Raw genomic sequence first — 17,826 nt, 5'->3', positions numbered from 1 at the left:
AGCTAAAAGAATAAATAAATAAGCACATCGCTTGCTATAGTGCTGGAGAACTGGTGCTGTTGAAGCATCTCAGCCTAAGTGCTGCATTTTGACTGGAAGAGGGGAAATTCAGAGTCGGGAGTTGAGTCTGAGCTGGGAGCAAGGAGCAGCCCGGGCAGCCAGTGCCAGGGCTGGGTCCGGCACTGAGCTCCCACCGGAGCAGGACCACCCTCAAAGGCAGCAGTGGGGGGCCGCTGCCAGCGGGTTGGGATGTAATGCCAGGCACAGCTCCTCGGGAAGGGCTTGCACCGGCTCTGGGCTGGGGACTGCCGGTGGGGGCCAGGTATATGCTGTGCCTGTGGAGGACAAGGAGAAAATCCGCTCGAGGGAACTTTCTGGGTGTTTCCCAGACCAGTGGGACACTCCAGCATCGCTCCATCCAGCAGACTAACAGTTAACCCCATCAACCAGCAACAGCCTGCAGCTGCGAAGGGATTCGGGATGCGTTTGGAGAGGGGAGGGAGGCTGCAGCTTAGGGCAAGCCGTGGTGCACCAAAACTCCCACCCTGCCCTTCTCACACGGACAGCAGTGAGGGAGCACGGGTCCTGCAAGGCAACCCTCGCTGCACCCCTGCCCGTGTCTCCCCAGAGGTCCTTTGGGTGCCGAAGGATATTTTGGATCCCGATGGTGCTGGAGCGGCTGGTAACCCAACAAGTTCTTACCTTCCTCTCTCCCTCACTCAGCAAAAGTCCCTTATTCCCCACATTAACCTCTCTCTCTACAGAGCAAAGTAAGTCCTCAACAGTTATTTTATCCCCCTTGCACCATCTCACTGAACCCTCTGCAGAGCCAGAGTTCCCAGCACTGGTGAAGGCTTTTTGCCCATCATGGAGATGCACTTTCATACACCCATGACTTTTTGGAAGGAAAAAAAGAAGAGGTTTTCCCTTTCTTTCCCTATGGTCTTAATTAATAGGTTTAGACCATCCAGGCATGCCAAGAAATGAAGCACATTGAAAGAGTCAATCCTAAAAATACAACGCGGACAGAATCAATCCCAAGCACACCCGCTGGGCATGGGTGAAGGCCCCAGACCCACCTAGCATCCCAAAACCACGGCCCTGAAGAGGAACGGGATTATCCACCCATGTAATGAAGTTTTGTGAGGAAGCTGAGGAGAAACCAGGGGGGAGGCAGAACCTGTGGTGGCGGGTGTCGCGGACGGCACGGTCACTGGGGATCCTCTCGCTCTCCCGCTGGTTAAAGGCATGGAGCCGGTACGGGTCCTCGCCGCCCTTCCACCTGCGGGCGCTCAGGTACCTCCGCTCTTCAAACTGATCCCAAAGGTCGTCCCAGTCCACGTCCGAGCCCTGCACACACAAAGTCAGCCCCATTAGAGACAGGAGAGACCAGAGGACGCCTGACCCCATCCTGGAGGTCCGCCCCGGCCCCGCCGGAGGTCGGTAGCCCGCTGGCATGGGCAAGCATCACCACAGCAGGCTAACAGGGACCCTCATTAGGTCTTCAGGCTTGGGGGTTTTTTGTTCTTAGATCTTCAAACGGTGTGTTCTAAGACAGCCTGCTGATTTGACTTGAAAATGACTGATCTGAAACCGAATTCAGGTCTCTGGTGGATACTCCTCTCAAACAGCACGGTCTCAAGGAATATAAAAGCGCAAAGATCATGTTAGGCTTTTAATTTCTCTCCAGCCAAAAAACAAAGGTATTTTACACCACACGCCCCGTCGCCCCTGTAACCCTTCAGGTGTGAAAGGGCCATCAGACAGCAGCAGTTTCATCAAGCACAATCCAACATTTCCACAGCCATATCCTGGCTCCAGAGCCAGCTCCAGCAATGGGACCCTGGGAGAAGGGGGCCATCACCCTCCCAGCCCATCTCTGCCACAGAGTCTCCCACCGAGGACTTCAGCCCTAACCGCAGGGAGAAGAGCAGGCAAGCACATGCCTGTGTGATCCCCCCATCTCCAAAAGGATGGAGGAACTGCATTTTGGGGTTACCCAGCAGCTCCGACAAGCCATGAGGGGTTTAAGCATCCCTGGGCGGCTTGGTGTCATCAGCGGGTTCAAGCATCCCTCAGCAGCACGATGCTCTCAGGGGGTTTAAGCATTCCTCGGTGGCACGGTGCCTGAGCCAACAAGCACAATGCAGCGCCGATAAGATCTCATCGTTACAGCAGCCCAACCTCTTTGATCTCAGCCTACCTGTAACACGGAGAGATGCAAACATTTACAGACATCTCAGCCCTAAAGAAAATTGTGATCTTATCCAATAATTGATCTTTTCTTCTTCATTTCATTTTTTTTTTCCCCTCCTCAATTCACACCATCTCAAAGCCGATTTTGCCTGCTAATAGTGCAAAATGAAGCTTTTGAAATGGGCGATTTTTATCCTGTAATTGATTTTACTCGCATCTGGCAGCACATTTTCTTTACTCAGAGGAAGGGGAGGACAGAGCACCAGCTCCTGCAAGTGAACCATGGCAGGATCAAGTCAGGTACCTCCATCCACACGATGCCCCACACCACCCTGGGTCACCATGACACAAGCACCCCCAAAAAGCCAACAGAGCCCAGGGATGGGATGCAGGGGCTCCAGACACAGGGTTGTATTCATCCTGCCCTAGTGTGACCCCACAGCCTTTCTCAGGAGCAACTGCAGCACCTACCCCAGTGCAGGGAAGATCAGAAGAAAGCCCCGAGCCACCAGCTGTACTGGGAGAAAGTTATTCAGGACTGGGAGAAAGTTATGAAACCAGTAAGGTCACCGCAGGAGGTTTACGAGGGGGATGTATGTAACCCGCCTGCCAGCTTTCGGGAAGACTGATGTACACAGGGTGATAAATATTGTTTATGCTTTTTCTAGGGCATCTTGCAAAATGAGATTTACCGCTGCAGTAAAAGACCAGGGAGAAGTGAGCCGATCGCATCACGGAGCCACCGACAGCCTGGCATTTATAAGATCTCACGATGACCCCGGGAGGCCGGGAGCCATTAACACAACTGCCGCCAAGCTGCGGTCCCTAAATTTTAATGCTGTAAAGAAAAGTAAAAGTTGGTTTTATCAAACTTAATAAGAAGAGAAATGGCTTTTAAAAGCGGCCACGTAGCACTTAAGGCTGTCGGATGTGTGTATACACGTTTTTGTTAATGTCAGTTAAACACAATAGCCTGGAATCATCTAGAAGGGTGCAGTCAGGCAAGCATCCGACGGCTGGAGCAGGAGGGCCGATGGATTCCCATGGCTCCAGGAAAACTGGAGCTTCTACATGTGCTGCAAGGGCAGCAGGGCTCTGGCCAGGCCAGGAGAAGCAAGGAGTCAGTGCAGAGAAGGGTCCCGGGACATGCTTTGAGGTCTGGGATGGCATTTCCCCAGCATTCATCTAACCCCACTACCATCCTCTTACTGGGGGGTCCCAGCAGTAAGTGGATACGTGGACAAATGCCGGTGCTTTATCCCATGGCATTTGCTTCTCATCCTGCCCTGGATATACCTCTCATCCAAGGGTTGCATTCTTGTTTCACACTCCAGTGAATAACTAATACCCCTGTGAAACCTCCACCTGAAAGGTATCAGCCCACCTCGACTCACCCAGACTCTCCTTTTTCGGTTGAGAAAAGCTATCAGTAGGATGGTTCCTAAATATCAGGTAGCTAAGTAAGTAGACATCTGAGATCAAGAGCAAACTGATGCCAAATAGATATTACAGAGTTATTTTAACCACTATCTGGCCAAGAAATAAGCCCAGGGATTCTGTTAACTTTCTCAGCCAGAAGCAGATACCCAGGTTTGGTCATTTGCTCTCAATCCACATCTCCAGTCCAGATCTTTTGGGTGTTTTTCAGGTTTCCATCCCAAGCTTCCCTGCAAGGGTAACCAAAACTGGAGCGGGATGCTTGGACACAGGTGCACACCAACCTCTGCAAAAAAATACCTGTGCAAAGCAGGGAGGGAAAGTGAGGCAGCATCCTCAGATGAAAAGCTCCCAGCTATGCAGGTGGTGGGAGGCAAGAGACCTCCCTGACCCGCACACGGGGACTCACCTGTATCTCTGTGCCCGATCAGGCACAGGGAATGTGAGTTAAGGCATAAGGAGAAATCCCCTTCGCTCACCCAGGGGCAGCACATCAGTTAGGGGTTACTGGGTAAGGTCTTCATTATAGTATTTCCGCCACGTATTATCACGTCTTCCTCACACCAGAATTGTGTCTTGGGAGTTATTTAACTGATGTGCAGAAATCTAAATTTAATTTATTATGATCTAACTCACTTTAGAAGCCAAATTACCCTGCACTAGAAAAGGATCAAGTCAATACTCCACTTGCCTTTCTATTTATCTTCTACAGGGTTCCTCTCTCCAAGTTTCATATTCATTTTCTCCCATGTACTAGTAATAAATTTTCATTTTTTTTCTTGGAATTAGGTAATTTCTCTTTCAACGTTGCAGTTTAATGGCTGGTATTAATTATAGGAAACACAGTCAGTGCTTAAAAGAGTTTGAGAGACTCAATGATTCTGCAGGAAAGAGAGGAAAAAATATGCAAGGGGGTAGCTGGCTGCTCTTGGCAAACAGGTGCCACCTCTGCCAACACCACGTTCAGGGGGGTCCCCAGGGGGGTCAGCAAGAGGCACCCCTCCACGCAAAGAGACACGGACAAAACTGATTGCAGAGAGCAGATCCCATCTCACGCCAGCATCCAGCCAAGGGCAGGGCTGCCCTCATCCTTCGCCAGCTCTCTAAATCCACCCCCCCTAAAACCGCCCGCAGCCTCGCCGGCAAAGGGCAAGCAGCAAACCCCAGAGCAAGCACAGAGGCAGCTTTTCACCGCAACTGTACAGTAAGGATTGAAAGCCTCTAGGTGCAAAGATGTAATTCATCATCTGCCTCTTAGATCATGGCTCAGAAACAAAAAAAAAAAGGGGGGAAAAAATACCAAAACCAAAAAAAAAAAAAAAAAAGGAAGCAGTGCTGTGGGGGGAGAGCGGGTCATTAGCAGTAAAACTACAATTTTCTGGCAACTGCTAATGCCTTGTTTATGTGGATTTCTGCGAATATGACATTTTAATGGCATAATAATTGTGTGATTACAGTACAGCAGGGATTGCTGGAGCGGGAAGGAGGAACAAGCAACCCAGCTGGCTGTTGCTGCAGGCCCACAGCATCCCCACAGGATGCTCTGCTCCCCCCTGCCCGCAGCCCCCAGTACCCCTCGCCGGCACGGGAGCCCGGAGCAGGCTGGGTGCTGGGCAGGGGATGGGAGCCCGGAGCAGGCTGGGTGCTGGGCAGGGGATGGGAGCCCGGAGCAGGCTGGGTGCTGGGCAGGGGATGGGAGCCCGGAGCAGGCTGGGTGCTGGGCAGGGGATGGGAGCCCGGAGCAGGCTGGGTGCTGGGCAGGGGATGGGAGCCCGGAGCAGGCTGGGTGCTGGGCAGGGGCAGGCGCAGCGAGGCAGCCCGGTGGGGAAAGGGCGTTTTGGGTGAAGAGCCTGGCCCAAGCAGAGCCAGCGGTGACTGGGGATGGGCACATCGCACCCATCCTCAGGGCCAGCCTGCAGCTGCCCAAGAAGAAAAGGAGCGGGTAGTGCGAGCCAAAACCGGACTCTGATTCACTTTCTTCTTTTGTGGCACTGTTTTAAAATAGAAAACTTAAGCCTTTGCTAAAATAAAAGCTGCTTCCCTTTTTGGGGCTGCTGACAGTTGCCATTAGACCAGGGTGACTTGGACCGGCACCACAAGCATCCTTTCAAGAGGCAGCAAACCCAAGCCAGCCCGACGGGTTCACCAGGGAGCCCCAGTCTTTGGCCAGGCAAAGGGGTTCTGCCTGTGCCGGTGCGACGATGACCCCAAGGGGGTCTGGCTGTGGCCAAGTGTGCCTCTACCTTGGCCCCCCACACACCTAGCTTTCCCTAGAAAATCTCCTCCCTACATAATCCCTGACCAAGCACTCACTGCTGAGCCTCTGTCCTGCCTTCCCTGGGATTCAGGCATTACAGAAAAACAGGAGGAAATAAAAAAAAAAAACCAAAAATGCACCAGCCTAGCAAAATCTCCAATAAACAAGCAAAAACTCTAGAAACTTGGATGCCACATGGCATGCTGCTGCTTGGCCGCCCTCAGTCGATCCTCTGTGTGCGGAGGGCTGGAGCACGTGTGCGTTCGGCACAGCTCGGGGGCACAGGAGGCCGAGGGCAATCTTTCAGCAGGAATTGCAACCAGGCATTATAGAAATTGGATTTAAACTTCTCACTGAAGCGCAGGGCCCCTGCAAGCAGGAGGTTCAATTATAGAGCTGTTACCAGCCAAGGCGCTAATGCCATCTGAAAGGATTATACTTCAAACAGGGTAGGGCTCATCCCTCCTTGTCCCCCCGTGCCAGTGCGAGCACTAAGAGGGTCAGCAGCCCCAGAGGGGAGAGAAGTTGGGCAGCATCACGCTGCCTCTGTCCTCTTCCCTGTCTCCCCAAACAGCCCAGATGGAGAATCGAGGTCCGAGATCCTTCAGCAGAGCTTTGGTGTAGTCTTCTCGACACCAGTGCCCAGTGGCTTGGCTTAGCCCCGTGCACCATGTTGTGTGCCCCGATGGCCTCATCCCCAGGATACAAGGGGGAGGGAGACAGAGCTCCACAGCCATGCTTTTTGCCCTGTCCGAAGAGCGTGTGGCAGTGCCAAAATCAGGCTGTGGGTCTCTGCAGAACAGGTTTCGTACCCCTCCTGCAGCACATCCTCCCCTGCATCAGGTACCACTTGGCAGCAAACCTGCATGGCCTATGGAAGGGTCACGTCCCCACGCCAAACTGCACAGCCCTCAAGCCAATCAAGCACTTAAACACAAACTTAAGTGACTCCAGGCATTTGGAGGAGCCCACAGAAATCCCTGTTTAAATGCCTGAAGTTAAGTACTTGCTTAAGTGCTTCACTGGCTCGGTGCCGCCTTCTCCAGCTCTGTGCTAACAGCAACCATGCAGTGGAAACGGAGGTAGCTCTGGGCTCCAGCCATCATCCACCCTTAATTAGTCTTCTGCCCTGTGGGGATTTTAGCTCCAGCTCCTTTATTTGAGGGCTGTGAAACTACTCCTCCTCTTGCCCAGCTACCTGGGCACAACGCTCAGGCGCTCCTTGGTGGCAGCTCCTGCGGGACCCCATGGGGGTACACAGCAGACCCATGTCTGCCAGGATCCCACCCTTCCCCAAGGAGGACCAGCATCTCCCACTGCTCAGAAGCGATTCACTGCCTCTCAAGAGAGACTTGCAGATCCGAGTCTGCTCTGACTCCCCCTTGCTGGGGGAAGAAAGAACGAAATTTAAAAAAAAAAAAAAATCAAATTAAATATTAATATGGATACCTAATTAAAGCAAAGCACTTCTTCAGCAAAGCCTGTCCTGCAGCTAGGCTCCCTGGAGAAGCTCTGAACTTTCACCATTAAGCTTCTTGCTGCCACTGACCTTTTCCTGCTTGCACACGTCCACGGGCATGCTGCTCTATCTTCAAAAGACAGAGCATCGCCACCTCCTCTGCTACCTGGGCAGGGAACATGAGTCCCTGAGGACCTTCTAGTAAGCGTCCCACTTTCTCACTTGGCCTTGAGGCCAAGGCCATGCTGTCACCACCCTTGCTGCCCTTCCTGCCCATCACCCAGTTTCCTTTACCTGCCTCCCTCCAACCACCACTCTAATGCCCACTCCTGCTTGGGCAGTGGCGGGATCTCTCATGTGGCACATGCACAGGTTTGCATAATCAAGACACCTCCTGCATCAGGCAACAGGACTGAAAAGGCTAGAAACTGGCCATGGAAGAAGACCTGACCTTCAAGAACTACAGCTGCAACCACTGCCTGGATGGAAACATCCCCACATTCAGGCTCTGGAGAAGGTTCTGCAGTGTCTTCCTCCCACCATCCCCACGCCCAGCTAGCACCAGCACAGGCTGCTGGCCACTGATTCAGCCCACAGAGCCAACACAGGGCTAGGGCGGCTGAGCTGTCGCTACACCAGTCACAACCAGAACCAGCTCTTTGCACATCTTCTTGTCCCGATTTGTGGTAAACGACATAAAACCACCCTCCAGAGGCTTAAATCTGCTAAATAAATCAATGGCATGAAAAGCCACTGGAGAATTATTGATGCTTTTTCTAGTAAGGGCACCCAAGCTTTAATTTAAAAACAGATGGCCAGGGAAGCCACCAAACTGGGGACTTTCCTTGCAAATCAGGAGCAGGAGACTTTGAGTTGCAAGGAGGGAAAGATGACAGATTCATTGCTTTGATGAATGGCCAAATTTTGTTTCCAGGGCTTCCCTTAGAAGAAAGCAAGTCAGCTCAGAGTTCACACCATGCTTCTCAGCCATGCCGGCAGCAGTGCCAGGTTCAAACAGGCAGCCTGCGCCTGAGCTTCACGCACGGACGATGCTCCTACCCACTGGCTTGCATCCTACCCACCCCCTGCAATCAGGCCACAGTCCTGCCTCCGTGCTGAGGGAGGCAATGCCCGCTGCCTGCCAGCATCCCACACCCCAGCCAGATCCCAAGGAATCCTCGTGGTGACCCCCATCACCTCCAACATGCTGAGGAACCTCCTGCTGCCCTGTGAGGATGGGGAGGAGTGCAGGATCCAGGCCAGTGACCTCTAGAAACAAAATGCAGCTACAAAATTCCCTGTATTCCCAGTTGGAAAGATGGTCTTCCGCCTTGGATCCCCCAAATCAGGTGCATACAGAAGCGACTCACTTCATAAAGAACACAGGCTTTCATTCTTTAAAATAATAAATTAGCCTGTAGGATAGCCTGACACATGAAGACAAATCCTGTATAATTAAAAAGGAAAGGAAGCCGATTATATCCTCCTGGAGAATATTGCTGCCTGCTTCTGTTTTATTTATACGTTACACCGTATAATGAGCTGAATATTTAGGAGGTCAGCATAAACCAAGCTGCTGACTGGACAAAAGAGAAGACCCAGCTCTGTCTGTGCCGGCAGCCAAGCAGGAGGATGGAGGGGATTTTCAGCCATCTCCTCCTCCCGCTGCCCGCAGTTCCCCTGGGATGCTGCGGGACGGCAGCTCAGGCTGCATCAGTCTTCCCAAACTTTTGCCAAAAAAGGTTTTCTGGGCTCTCCCCCAGCCCCCCAAGAAGGGATGAGCGAGGCCAGTCCAAGCCTGACGGCACCTGTGAACTCTTCTAATGGGTCTGCAAACAGCAATCCTGGAGAGCAACGACAACCAAATAGGTTTCAAGAGTCTATACGAGACTCTGCTTCCACTGAGATGATTTATTTTCTTTAAGACTTCAGGTTTAAAAAAAACAAAAGAGGTGGAAAAGCGCTGGTTTGGCAGCAGCTCTGCCCCACGGTAAGCCCCCCAGATTGATGGGGACAGTCCCCTCCCTGATGCCCCCACTGTGGCTCCCACCAGCGGTGGGACACCTGCAGCCCCCCCAGGCTCTCTCCATCCTCCCAGATGCCATCTCCCAAAGCTCCTTTGCTCCCTGGTCAGAGGGGGTCCCCTTGGCACCCGGCTCCAGCTCGCTGGGGCACTGGGAGATGGCAGAGAGCATCTTTGCAGCCGTGGTGCCGCACTGATCAGAGGACCACGAGCAGCCCCTCCACAGCCTGCTGCCACCCCTCGGTGCCACCATCCGCCGGCCACATGGCGCGGGGCAGCAGGCGGGTGAGCACCAGAGCTGCTCCCCAAAGGTCGTCAGCAATTACATGGGGCGCTAATTGGGAAAGAAAGAAAGGTAGCACCCCGTGTCACCTCCATACGAGCCAGATTAAGCTCATTCTCAGGATCATCAGAGGTCAAACACACCGAGAAGAGCCCGGACCCACAGAGGCAAGTAGCGTGGCAAAACAGAGCTCCTGCGCGGACAGACGGTGTTTTGTTTTTCCTTCTGTGCCGTTTCAGGACAGACATGAGCTGCTTCCCAGCCATGAAGGTCAAACCAGCCTCCCAAGCTTCAGCAGGAGCAGCAGATGATTTAGTACTTAGGAGCCCATAGCTGCGCTCGGTCTCCAGCTGAGCTTTGCTCGTCCTTCTGCATAGAAGTCCAAACTCCTACCAAACCACGGAGCTTGAGCACCTCGGGGGCTGGGGAAGGTCTCCCCCTTCCCCACAGAGCTGTGGGTCCCACATGCCAGAGGCCAGCCCAGGATAGGTGGCATCGGAGGGAAAAGGAGGGCAGGGAGGCGAGAGTAAAGGTGCCGGCAGCCCGAGTCCTGCCCTGAACCCAGCCCTTGAAGAAGCAAGCGGCTGATCTGCGATGGTGCTGTCAATACACTCGGCATCCTCGACCTGATGCGGCCTCTTCACAGCAGCAAAACCAGGGGTAATCCATCTGGTAATTGCTTCCATGGGGATCTTTACCCAGCTTTATAAACTAGTGCTACTATCCTTCCCCGAGCAGCCGCCTTTCCAAACTGAGCAGCAACGAGGGGCGATGGATAACAGCAGCGTATTAATTTGAAGGGAAAAGTGCCTCTAAGGGAGGGAAAGCTCAGCCTTTATTTTACCTTGGTTTATTCTAACAGAGGAGGAAAAAACCCCAGAGGTTAGAAGAACAGATATTCAAGCAAAATAAAATAATTTCAAGTATGCAAGGCAGTTATATGCATGGTTTCAGCTGTCTTCAGGAAGCCACCAGCTTGCCTTTCCCCCTCCCTCTGTCAGCCAACTGCTTTTGAGGAGCAGAGCTTTACCAAGCGGGCACCAAGGCAAATGTGCTCCAAGGAAGGAGCTCAGCAAGGACAAGAAATGCCGTCAGCCAAAACTCCCCACTCCTGCACTCCATTTCCAGCTCTGGCAAAGCCCCGGACTCCCCCCCCAGCCGTGCCTCAGTTTCCCTGCTCCTACAATTAACTCACGAGGTTCCCACCTGGTGGGTGGCTCCCCAGGGAGCATCACCTGTGCCGAGCAGCTCCAGCACGAGGCCTTTTTTGCTCTTCCCATCTCTCACTTGTTGCAGAGTGGGAAAAGCAGAGGAAAATCCTTGCTGGTGACCAACTAAAACGCCCCAAGCCCTCTTGGAGATCTTTCCTGCACTGTGCACAGTGTGCAGCGACGTGCTGCAGGCCAGCCCAGCCCAAACCACGCCAACCAGCTGCCCTGGTACCGGTGGGGATGTTCTTGGTCAGAGCATGACCTCTCCAACGTATTTAAAAGCACCACCAGCAAACACACGGGCGGCCCAACCCCACACCGAGAGGATGCAGGAGCCTGGGGTGGGTTTTCGGCAGCTGGCAGGGGCAGCGCGGGCTGTGGGTGCCGACCCGTGGGGCATCCTGCAAAACCTCAGTGCACAGCTGGAGTGTGGGACCCACTGGTGCCCACGTGTCAGGCACCATTCCACCACCAAAAAGCCCCGGTGACCCACCTCCTCATCTCAAACGCATTTTGCAGAGGGGCAGGTGTTTCTGTAACCCGGAGCTGGTCCTCAACAGGCAGGCAGGAGGGGATGAAGCTCAGGTCATGGCATCAGTGCTCCAGGGTGCATGTACTACCCAGCTGCCAGCCCATCCTCCCCACAACTCTGCTCAAGGAGGAATTAGATATAAAACATTTGTGACAGCAAGAACTGATCTAAACCTTTGATCCTTAGGTACCTGCTGCTGGAGTGTCTGCAAGATCCCGAGCCTGGGAGCAACATGACTGACAGCACCAGAGATACAGCAGCATAATTTAGAGCGTATGTGTCAGCCCAACCTTCTCCTATCTCAGCTCAGTAATAGGAATAAAAACACCCAACCCTGGCTAGTGAGAGATGCGTTGTAGCAAGGTATGGTGAGTTAGAAAATAAACAAGGACTGCGGGTCCCTGCCAGCCGCAAGCACAGGCGCTGCTGGAGCTCCAGAAAAGGCTGTGCCTTGGGATGGTGCAGGCCGAGCTGGGCACGGGGAAGATCAGAGGCAAGGCATGGCCAGCGTGGCCTGGCCAGGCAGATCACAGGCAGATCTGCAGGTTCCAGCCACCTTCCAGCAGCACAGAGCTGCTGCTTGCACAAGCAAACCCTGAGCAGCGCTGCAGCTGGGCATGGGAACCAGGGCGTGGGACATGCCGGGTCCATGCAACAGGGACAGCCTGAGGACATGGGCCAAAGCTCATATCGAGGCCTGATCAATATTTTAGGGTAAATTTGCCTGAAAAATCAAGCCCCCAGGGAGAGAAAAGACAGTGCTGGGAAAGAATCGTGGCTTCTTCTGGAGCAAAGACCCCCTCCTGCCACCGCAAAAGCCACCTGCTCCTCTCAAGGGACAGGCTTAAACAGCATCACCCTTTCCAAAAAAAGAAGCAAGCAAATGAGTATGGAGACTCACACCCCACCACCCCCTCCTGCTGAGCTCATGCAAAGGCAGGAACACAGCTTCCCACATTGCTGGGAGATCAGAGATGCAAAAGGAAAACAGAGCCAGGGGCGGGTTGGGGGGTGGTCACACAGGGACATGGACAAAAACAATCAAAGCTGTAATTGGGCTTGTAGCAAACATCTGTAATTTGGAGGACAGGTGTGTTACCACCAAGGGCTCATCATTGGAGCTCTCACACCCAGGAGGATGCTGGTTCAAAAAGCACTGCTATGTCACAGCCCGGAGACACAGGACAGCCTTCCCTTCCCCCTTTCCCTAACACGCTGGCAACATCTGATCAATATTTCTGCAAATCTCTAAAAGATAAAAGAAACCCAGAACGTCAACCAAAAACCCCCACTCAAAATAACAATAAAACCCCCACTGCTAAGTCACCTGATGCAGCAAATTCAAAACACCTCCTAAAAGCATGGGGACCTGGATGGAAACCAGCAACCAGGCAATGAGCTTTGTTGTTATTATCGGAAAAAAAATAAAATCTGTGTTTGGCACTCTCTCACACATACACACACATTTCGCTGCAATAAGGAAAAGAGCATTTTTGGAGTCGCCGGTTATGAAAACGTAGCATGGAAATCTTGGTGGGCAGCTCCAGCCTGGGCATGCACCAGCCTCCTTGGCTGACGTGGGAAGATGTCTTCTCCACCACGGTGAGGCAGTGCAGCTAACGGCTCCTGGCACACTCCTGCTCGGCTCCACCATGACTCCACACACCGTGGTGAACCCACGCCTGGAAGCAGGGAGCCTTGCCACGTACCTCAGCGCATCAAATTCCCAAACCTCCTCCCCTCCAGTGCCGGCACTAAAGCGCTCCCATGGACGGCATTTTGTATTAGTGCATGATGTGAGGAGGTACCAGGCATGTGGGCAAGCAGAGCAAGCATGACACAAGCCAGTGGCAGGGCTCAAATCAAGGCAGATATAAGCCCCCTAAATCTGTTGATGCTTTGGCAGCATCAGGCTTGGAAGGGAGTTGTGGCTGCGCCACGGTACAGCTTCTTGCAGTGCTGTTGGGTCACAAGTCAACACAGGCTCCATTTGTTGGCCAACGCAGCATGGAGGTGTCAACACACAAGGCTTGCCCACCCGCCTACCAGAAACAAATCGATAGGCAACACCTCCAGGACCTCCAAACTCAGAGCCAGCACCAAAACAGCCCAATGCTCTCTTCAACGGAGAGCATTTCACACCAGGTGGCCACGTCAGCTCCACCAGAAGCTGCGCAATATCCACTGAAGGCAAAGGTCCCTGCTCTCAGAGATCCGAGGGGGAAAGGGGCAGTGCCCCACATGATGCAAGGAGTGGAAAGCAGGGGCTGGACCCCCTTTCAGACACCCACCGCCCAGCTGAGCCACAACCGTCCCGCATGCCTTTCATCCCCCCCGCTCCCGCCGCGACACGCTCCCCTTGCCGGCAGCACTGCATTAAGGATTAGGTGGGATCAGACACGGGATAATACAAATGAGGTCGTGTTTGCTGCTGACAGTAGCTGCAAAGAAATGAGGAGCTAGTCTTCCCAGCCAGAGGGAAATGAGACGCCGTTAAACTCCGGGCTGGCAGGAGAGGAAAGGAGGGGTACGGCTGAGACCGGGCTAACGCAGCTTCTCTGCCCACAGGTTTGGATATATCCGTGCAGCAGCCAACGGCCCGCAGCTACCGGGGGAAGGGACTCTCCTTGCAGAGGAGCCATGGCTCCAGCCAGGCTTCCTGGTGGAAACCAGGGCAGGTGGGGAGTGGAAGCGGCAGGGAGGCTCCCCACCACGGGAGGGAAGGCTCTCGCACCACCCCTGCTCGGGTCTGCCTAACTGGAGATGAACCAAACCCTTCTGCTGTCTGGATGGTCCTAAAGCATGAGTCAAGCACCAAACTGGTGATGCTGCTCCCCTTAACACTGGGCATCCACCAGCTGACATCCCCTCCTGGCTTTTTTTCCATCCTCACCTCCTCCTGCCTCCCTCAGCAGCTCTCTGCCCCCAGCTACAGGCATGCCTCCACCTCCCCTCGCCCCCCTGAGCCCTTGGCACCAGCCACAGTGTGCCTTCAAGCAGAGGGGAGAAGGTGGTGACACAAAGGGCTTGGAGATACGTTCAGGCTTCAACAGACATGCCGGAGCAAGCAAAAGCCACAATACCTCGTGGAAGGAAGGGTGGGGAGCAGAAACCCTGTGGATGGAGAAGAGCTGCCAAGGAGAAGATGTGCTACTCCACAGACCCTTCCCAAAAAACCACAGCAGTCAGTGCTGAGGTCCTACCAGCTGCAGGGCAGGCAGGCCAGCACCGGTCCCAATACCTCTATAAATCCTACCCGACTGCTTTTATATTTTGTTTACTGCTTGTAAAGGCACCTCTGGAGCACAAGCTCCAGCTGAGTGTTTTTGTGCTCTTCCTGCCCTCGTTAGAGCCCAAAGGAGAAAAAACTCTCACGAGATGCAAAGAGCTCTGGACACACCACTGCAGGCTCCCAGCTCCGAGCTGGATGACCCGCCACTGGCTCGTGCACAGCCCTGGGAAAGGAGGGATGCAGAGCCCCAGCTGCAATGCCCACCGCAGCCCCAGCGAGCCTGCACGTGCAGCCGGCAGCAGGACCGGCCCCTCTGCAGCCGGCAGCGTCTGATGCTGCTGCCCACATCAACGCAGATGCTTGGAGAGATGCGCCAGAAATAACTGGTTACACAAGCCAAGACTTTTTCTCCTACACAGGCAAAGACAGTTTTAATCCCAAACTACCAGGTACAGCTGAGCATCTAAACGCATCCCCGCTTTTTGCTGCGGAAGGAACAACAAGGGCAACAAAATGGACCTAAAAAAAAGTGCTGAGACAAAAGCCGTCCAGCGAGAGGTACTGGTGGCTTGTGACAGCTAGGCTGGTGAACATCTGTATGGCAGAGAGTTTCTGCTTTTGGTCTGTCAGCGACCTTTATGTCTGCTCTAAAACAAGGGCAATAATGCTCACTTAAGAGTCCCATGCTGAATTAATCGCTGCAAAGTGCTCTACGGTTCAGCAACAAGAGATAGGAAGGCAGCACTAAGTACAATCAGAGCTGTACTCAGCAAGACTAATGGTCTGTGCCATGCCATGGTCCCCGGTAAGCTGTCTCCAACACCACTTAACGCTTCACAGAAGGATGCGTGGCAGCCCCTGTGGAAGGGGTGCACCCTCCTCCCTCCCCTGGGTGGGCACCAGTAACACCTGCCCAGCACCCTGCAGCGCACGGGTCTCGCCCCAGCCAGGCACCGCCACTGTGGTTGTACCCGCTTGTACCGCCCGGCTCTAAAACTGCTGAGCTGAGGAATATGGTGCTCAGAGGAGCAGGGAGAAAGAAGGAAGAAAAAATAATATCTAGCCATGCTAAAGGAAACAAATTACTTTAAAAGGCTTCCTACTCTCTGCCAACTTCTGAACTGCTCCTGGACTTTGCTGAGCACGCACCACCAGGCAAGGTGAGGTGCAGGCAGGGCATGGCACAGGCAGGACACAGTGCAGGCAGGACACGGTGCAGGCAGGACACGGTGCAGGCAGGACACGGCGGCGCCTGCCCAGGGGTTGGTATTTCCCAGGTGAGGGCCAGCACGACAGGATGCAGCCAGCGGAGGGATGAGGGTTTTGGTCCCCATCCAGCCCCGCAGCAGACTTCCCTCTGCACCCCATGTGGAAAGGACCGGTGTGCCCACAGCTCCCTCCCTGCCGAGCTGCTCATTCCCAAACCCAGCCCCAGCTTTCCACAGCCCAGTTTCCTTACAGGGATGTGGTAAATTCAATATATCAATGTATATGCACACATATATGCATGCACGCCGTGTTTTTCCTGCTCATTTACACACCCTTCCCTGCAAAGAGCCTCCAAGCTGTACTGCTAGAGCTGTCCCAGGGATGCGCTCGGGGCACAGGGCATGTGGCCGCTGTGGCGCGGGGTGACAGCCACGCACAGAGGGCTGCTCAGAAAGGCAGTGGTGCTGGGTCACACCTGCCTAAATACCCCATCCCTGATGGCAGTCTCGACAGCAAAGACGTGGGGAAAGCTTCAGACAAGTGAGCACAGGGACACCTCTTCTGAGCACCCTGCTGCTGCCAGCACACTCCCATCCTCTCGCTCAACACCTGCAAGGGCCTTTTTCCCACGCATCTGTCCAGCCACTGCTGAACCCACACAGGCTCTCAGCACCCAGTAGATGCTGTTGCAGGAGGCTCTGCAACCACCTTGCATCCATCCGCATGGAACCCGCCCCTGCCAGCTCCCTTTGATGATCCCAGCTTTTGTCTGGGAAGAGACGGAAGGTATTTGCTATCCGCCCTTCCTCTGCCATTAATGATCTTCCAGATCTGCACTACCACCCCCTCTCCTCCATCCCCGACTAAGCAGCCCAAGCCTACTTCTCACAGAGAAGCCATCCCAAAGCCCCGATCACCCCGTGCCCCCTCTCTGCACCACTCCTACCTCTCCGAGGTGGCAGGGAGCAAACAGCAGGCAGGATTTGCCGGGCATTCAGACGCCAGCACCCTGCCCGCCCTCCCCCTTGGAGCACCCACGGTTCACCAGCAACACAATCAACCTGCCCACCACGCTCCAGCCCTCAGCGCTTGCTACGGGGCTGGCTGCTCCCCCCAGCATCACTCCCCTCCACACAGGAAAACCCAAGCACAAATCACCCGGGAGAGCCTACCCAATGGCCCTGTCCTCCACCTCGCTACTTAAATGTGGCCACAAAAAGACAAGCAGCAAAAGCTCCATTATTCTAAAAGATGAGTCCAGGCTGCTAAAAGACACCAGGGTCCTGGTACAGCAGGACAAGATGTTCTTCCCCTTCACAAGGCGTTTAGCAGGGGCTCTGCTATTTCCAGCAGCACGGCTAAGCTCCAACAGGCTCGCTGTGGGGTACCCCTCGCCCCCTGCCCAGCACCAGCGATGCCAAGCGGGAATGGGCAGCCAAAGTTCCTGGAGCACATCTCTGCCCCTGGTACCAGGCTAAGCCCACTGGCCCAAGTCACTTTCCAAGATATACATGGTGTACATAAAGGATAAAATTGAAATTCTTCTTTTTGTGTTTTGATTAAACATTTTATCTGTATTGGAAGCAGCAGGGAAAACACGTGGGAAATGTGAAGCGAGTAACCGCTCCAGCTCAATAGCAGGAGAAGCCAGAAGAAACACTAGTGCATCTAGGGCGAGCTCTGCAAGGCTCATTTTAAAATGTTCCTTCTGCCAACACAGATAAATATTTGAGAAAAAAATATTACAGAAAAATTCAGTTGACTCATGAAAAGCAACCAAGTTAAATATAGAAAATAAATAAATAAAGGGCAAAAGCAGTGGGATTTTAGCCCTGTTTTGAGCTTAGTTTTTGTTACAGCTTTACATGGGGAGCCACCAAGCTGCTTTTAACCCTCTGAGTGGGCAAAGAAGGTAGCAAAGTGAGCTTTTGCCATGCCCCTGGGCTCCCCCATCCCTTCCCCACGTCCTGATGGGACAGTTAAAGTG

General features: G+C 53.7%; 1 protein-coding gene across 1 annotated transcript in view; it reads right to left on the bottom strand.

The window, feature by feature from the left end:
* GALNT14 (polypeptide N-acetylgalactosaminyltransferase 14) overlaps positions 1–17,826 on the bottom strand; it is a 99,530-nt gene that overhangs the window by 61,527 nt on the left and 20,177 nt on the right. The window contains exon 2 of the mRNA XM_040612316.1: positions 1,181–1,350. Within this exon, the coding sequence (XP_040468250.1) occupies positions 1,181–1,350 (170 nt within the window). The remainder of the gene's footprint in view (positions 1–1,180; positions 1,351–17,826) is intronic.

Source organism: Falco naumanni, chromosome 12 (genome assembly GCF_017639655.2).
Source record: "Falco naumanni isolate bFalNau1 chromosome 12, bFalNau1.pat, whole genome shotgun sequence".
NCBI lineage: Eukaryota > Metazoa > Chordata > Aves > Falconiformes > Falconidae > Falco > Falco naumanni.
Note: the sequence above shows the minus strand (reverse complement) of the source record. Positions and strands in the feature narration are given on the sequence as shown.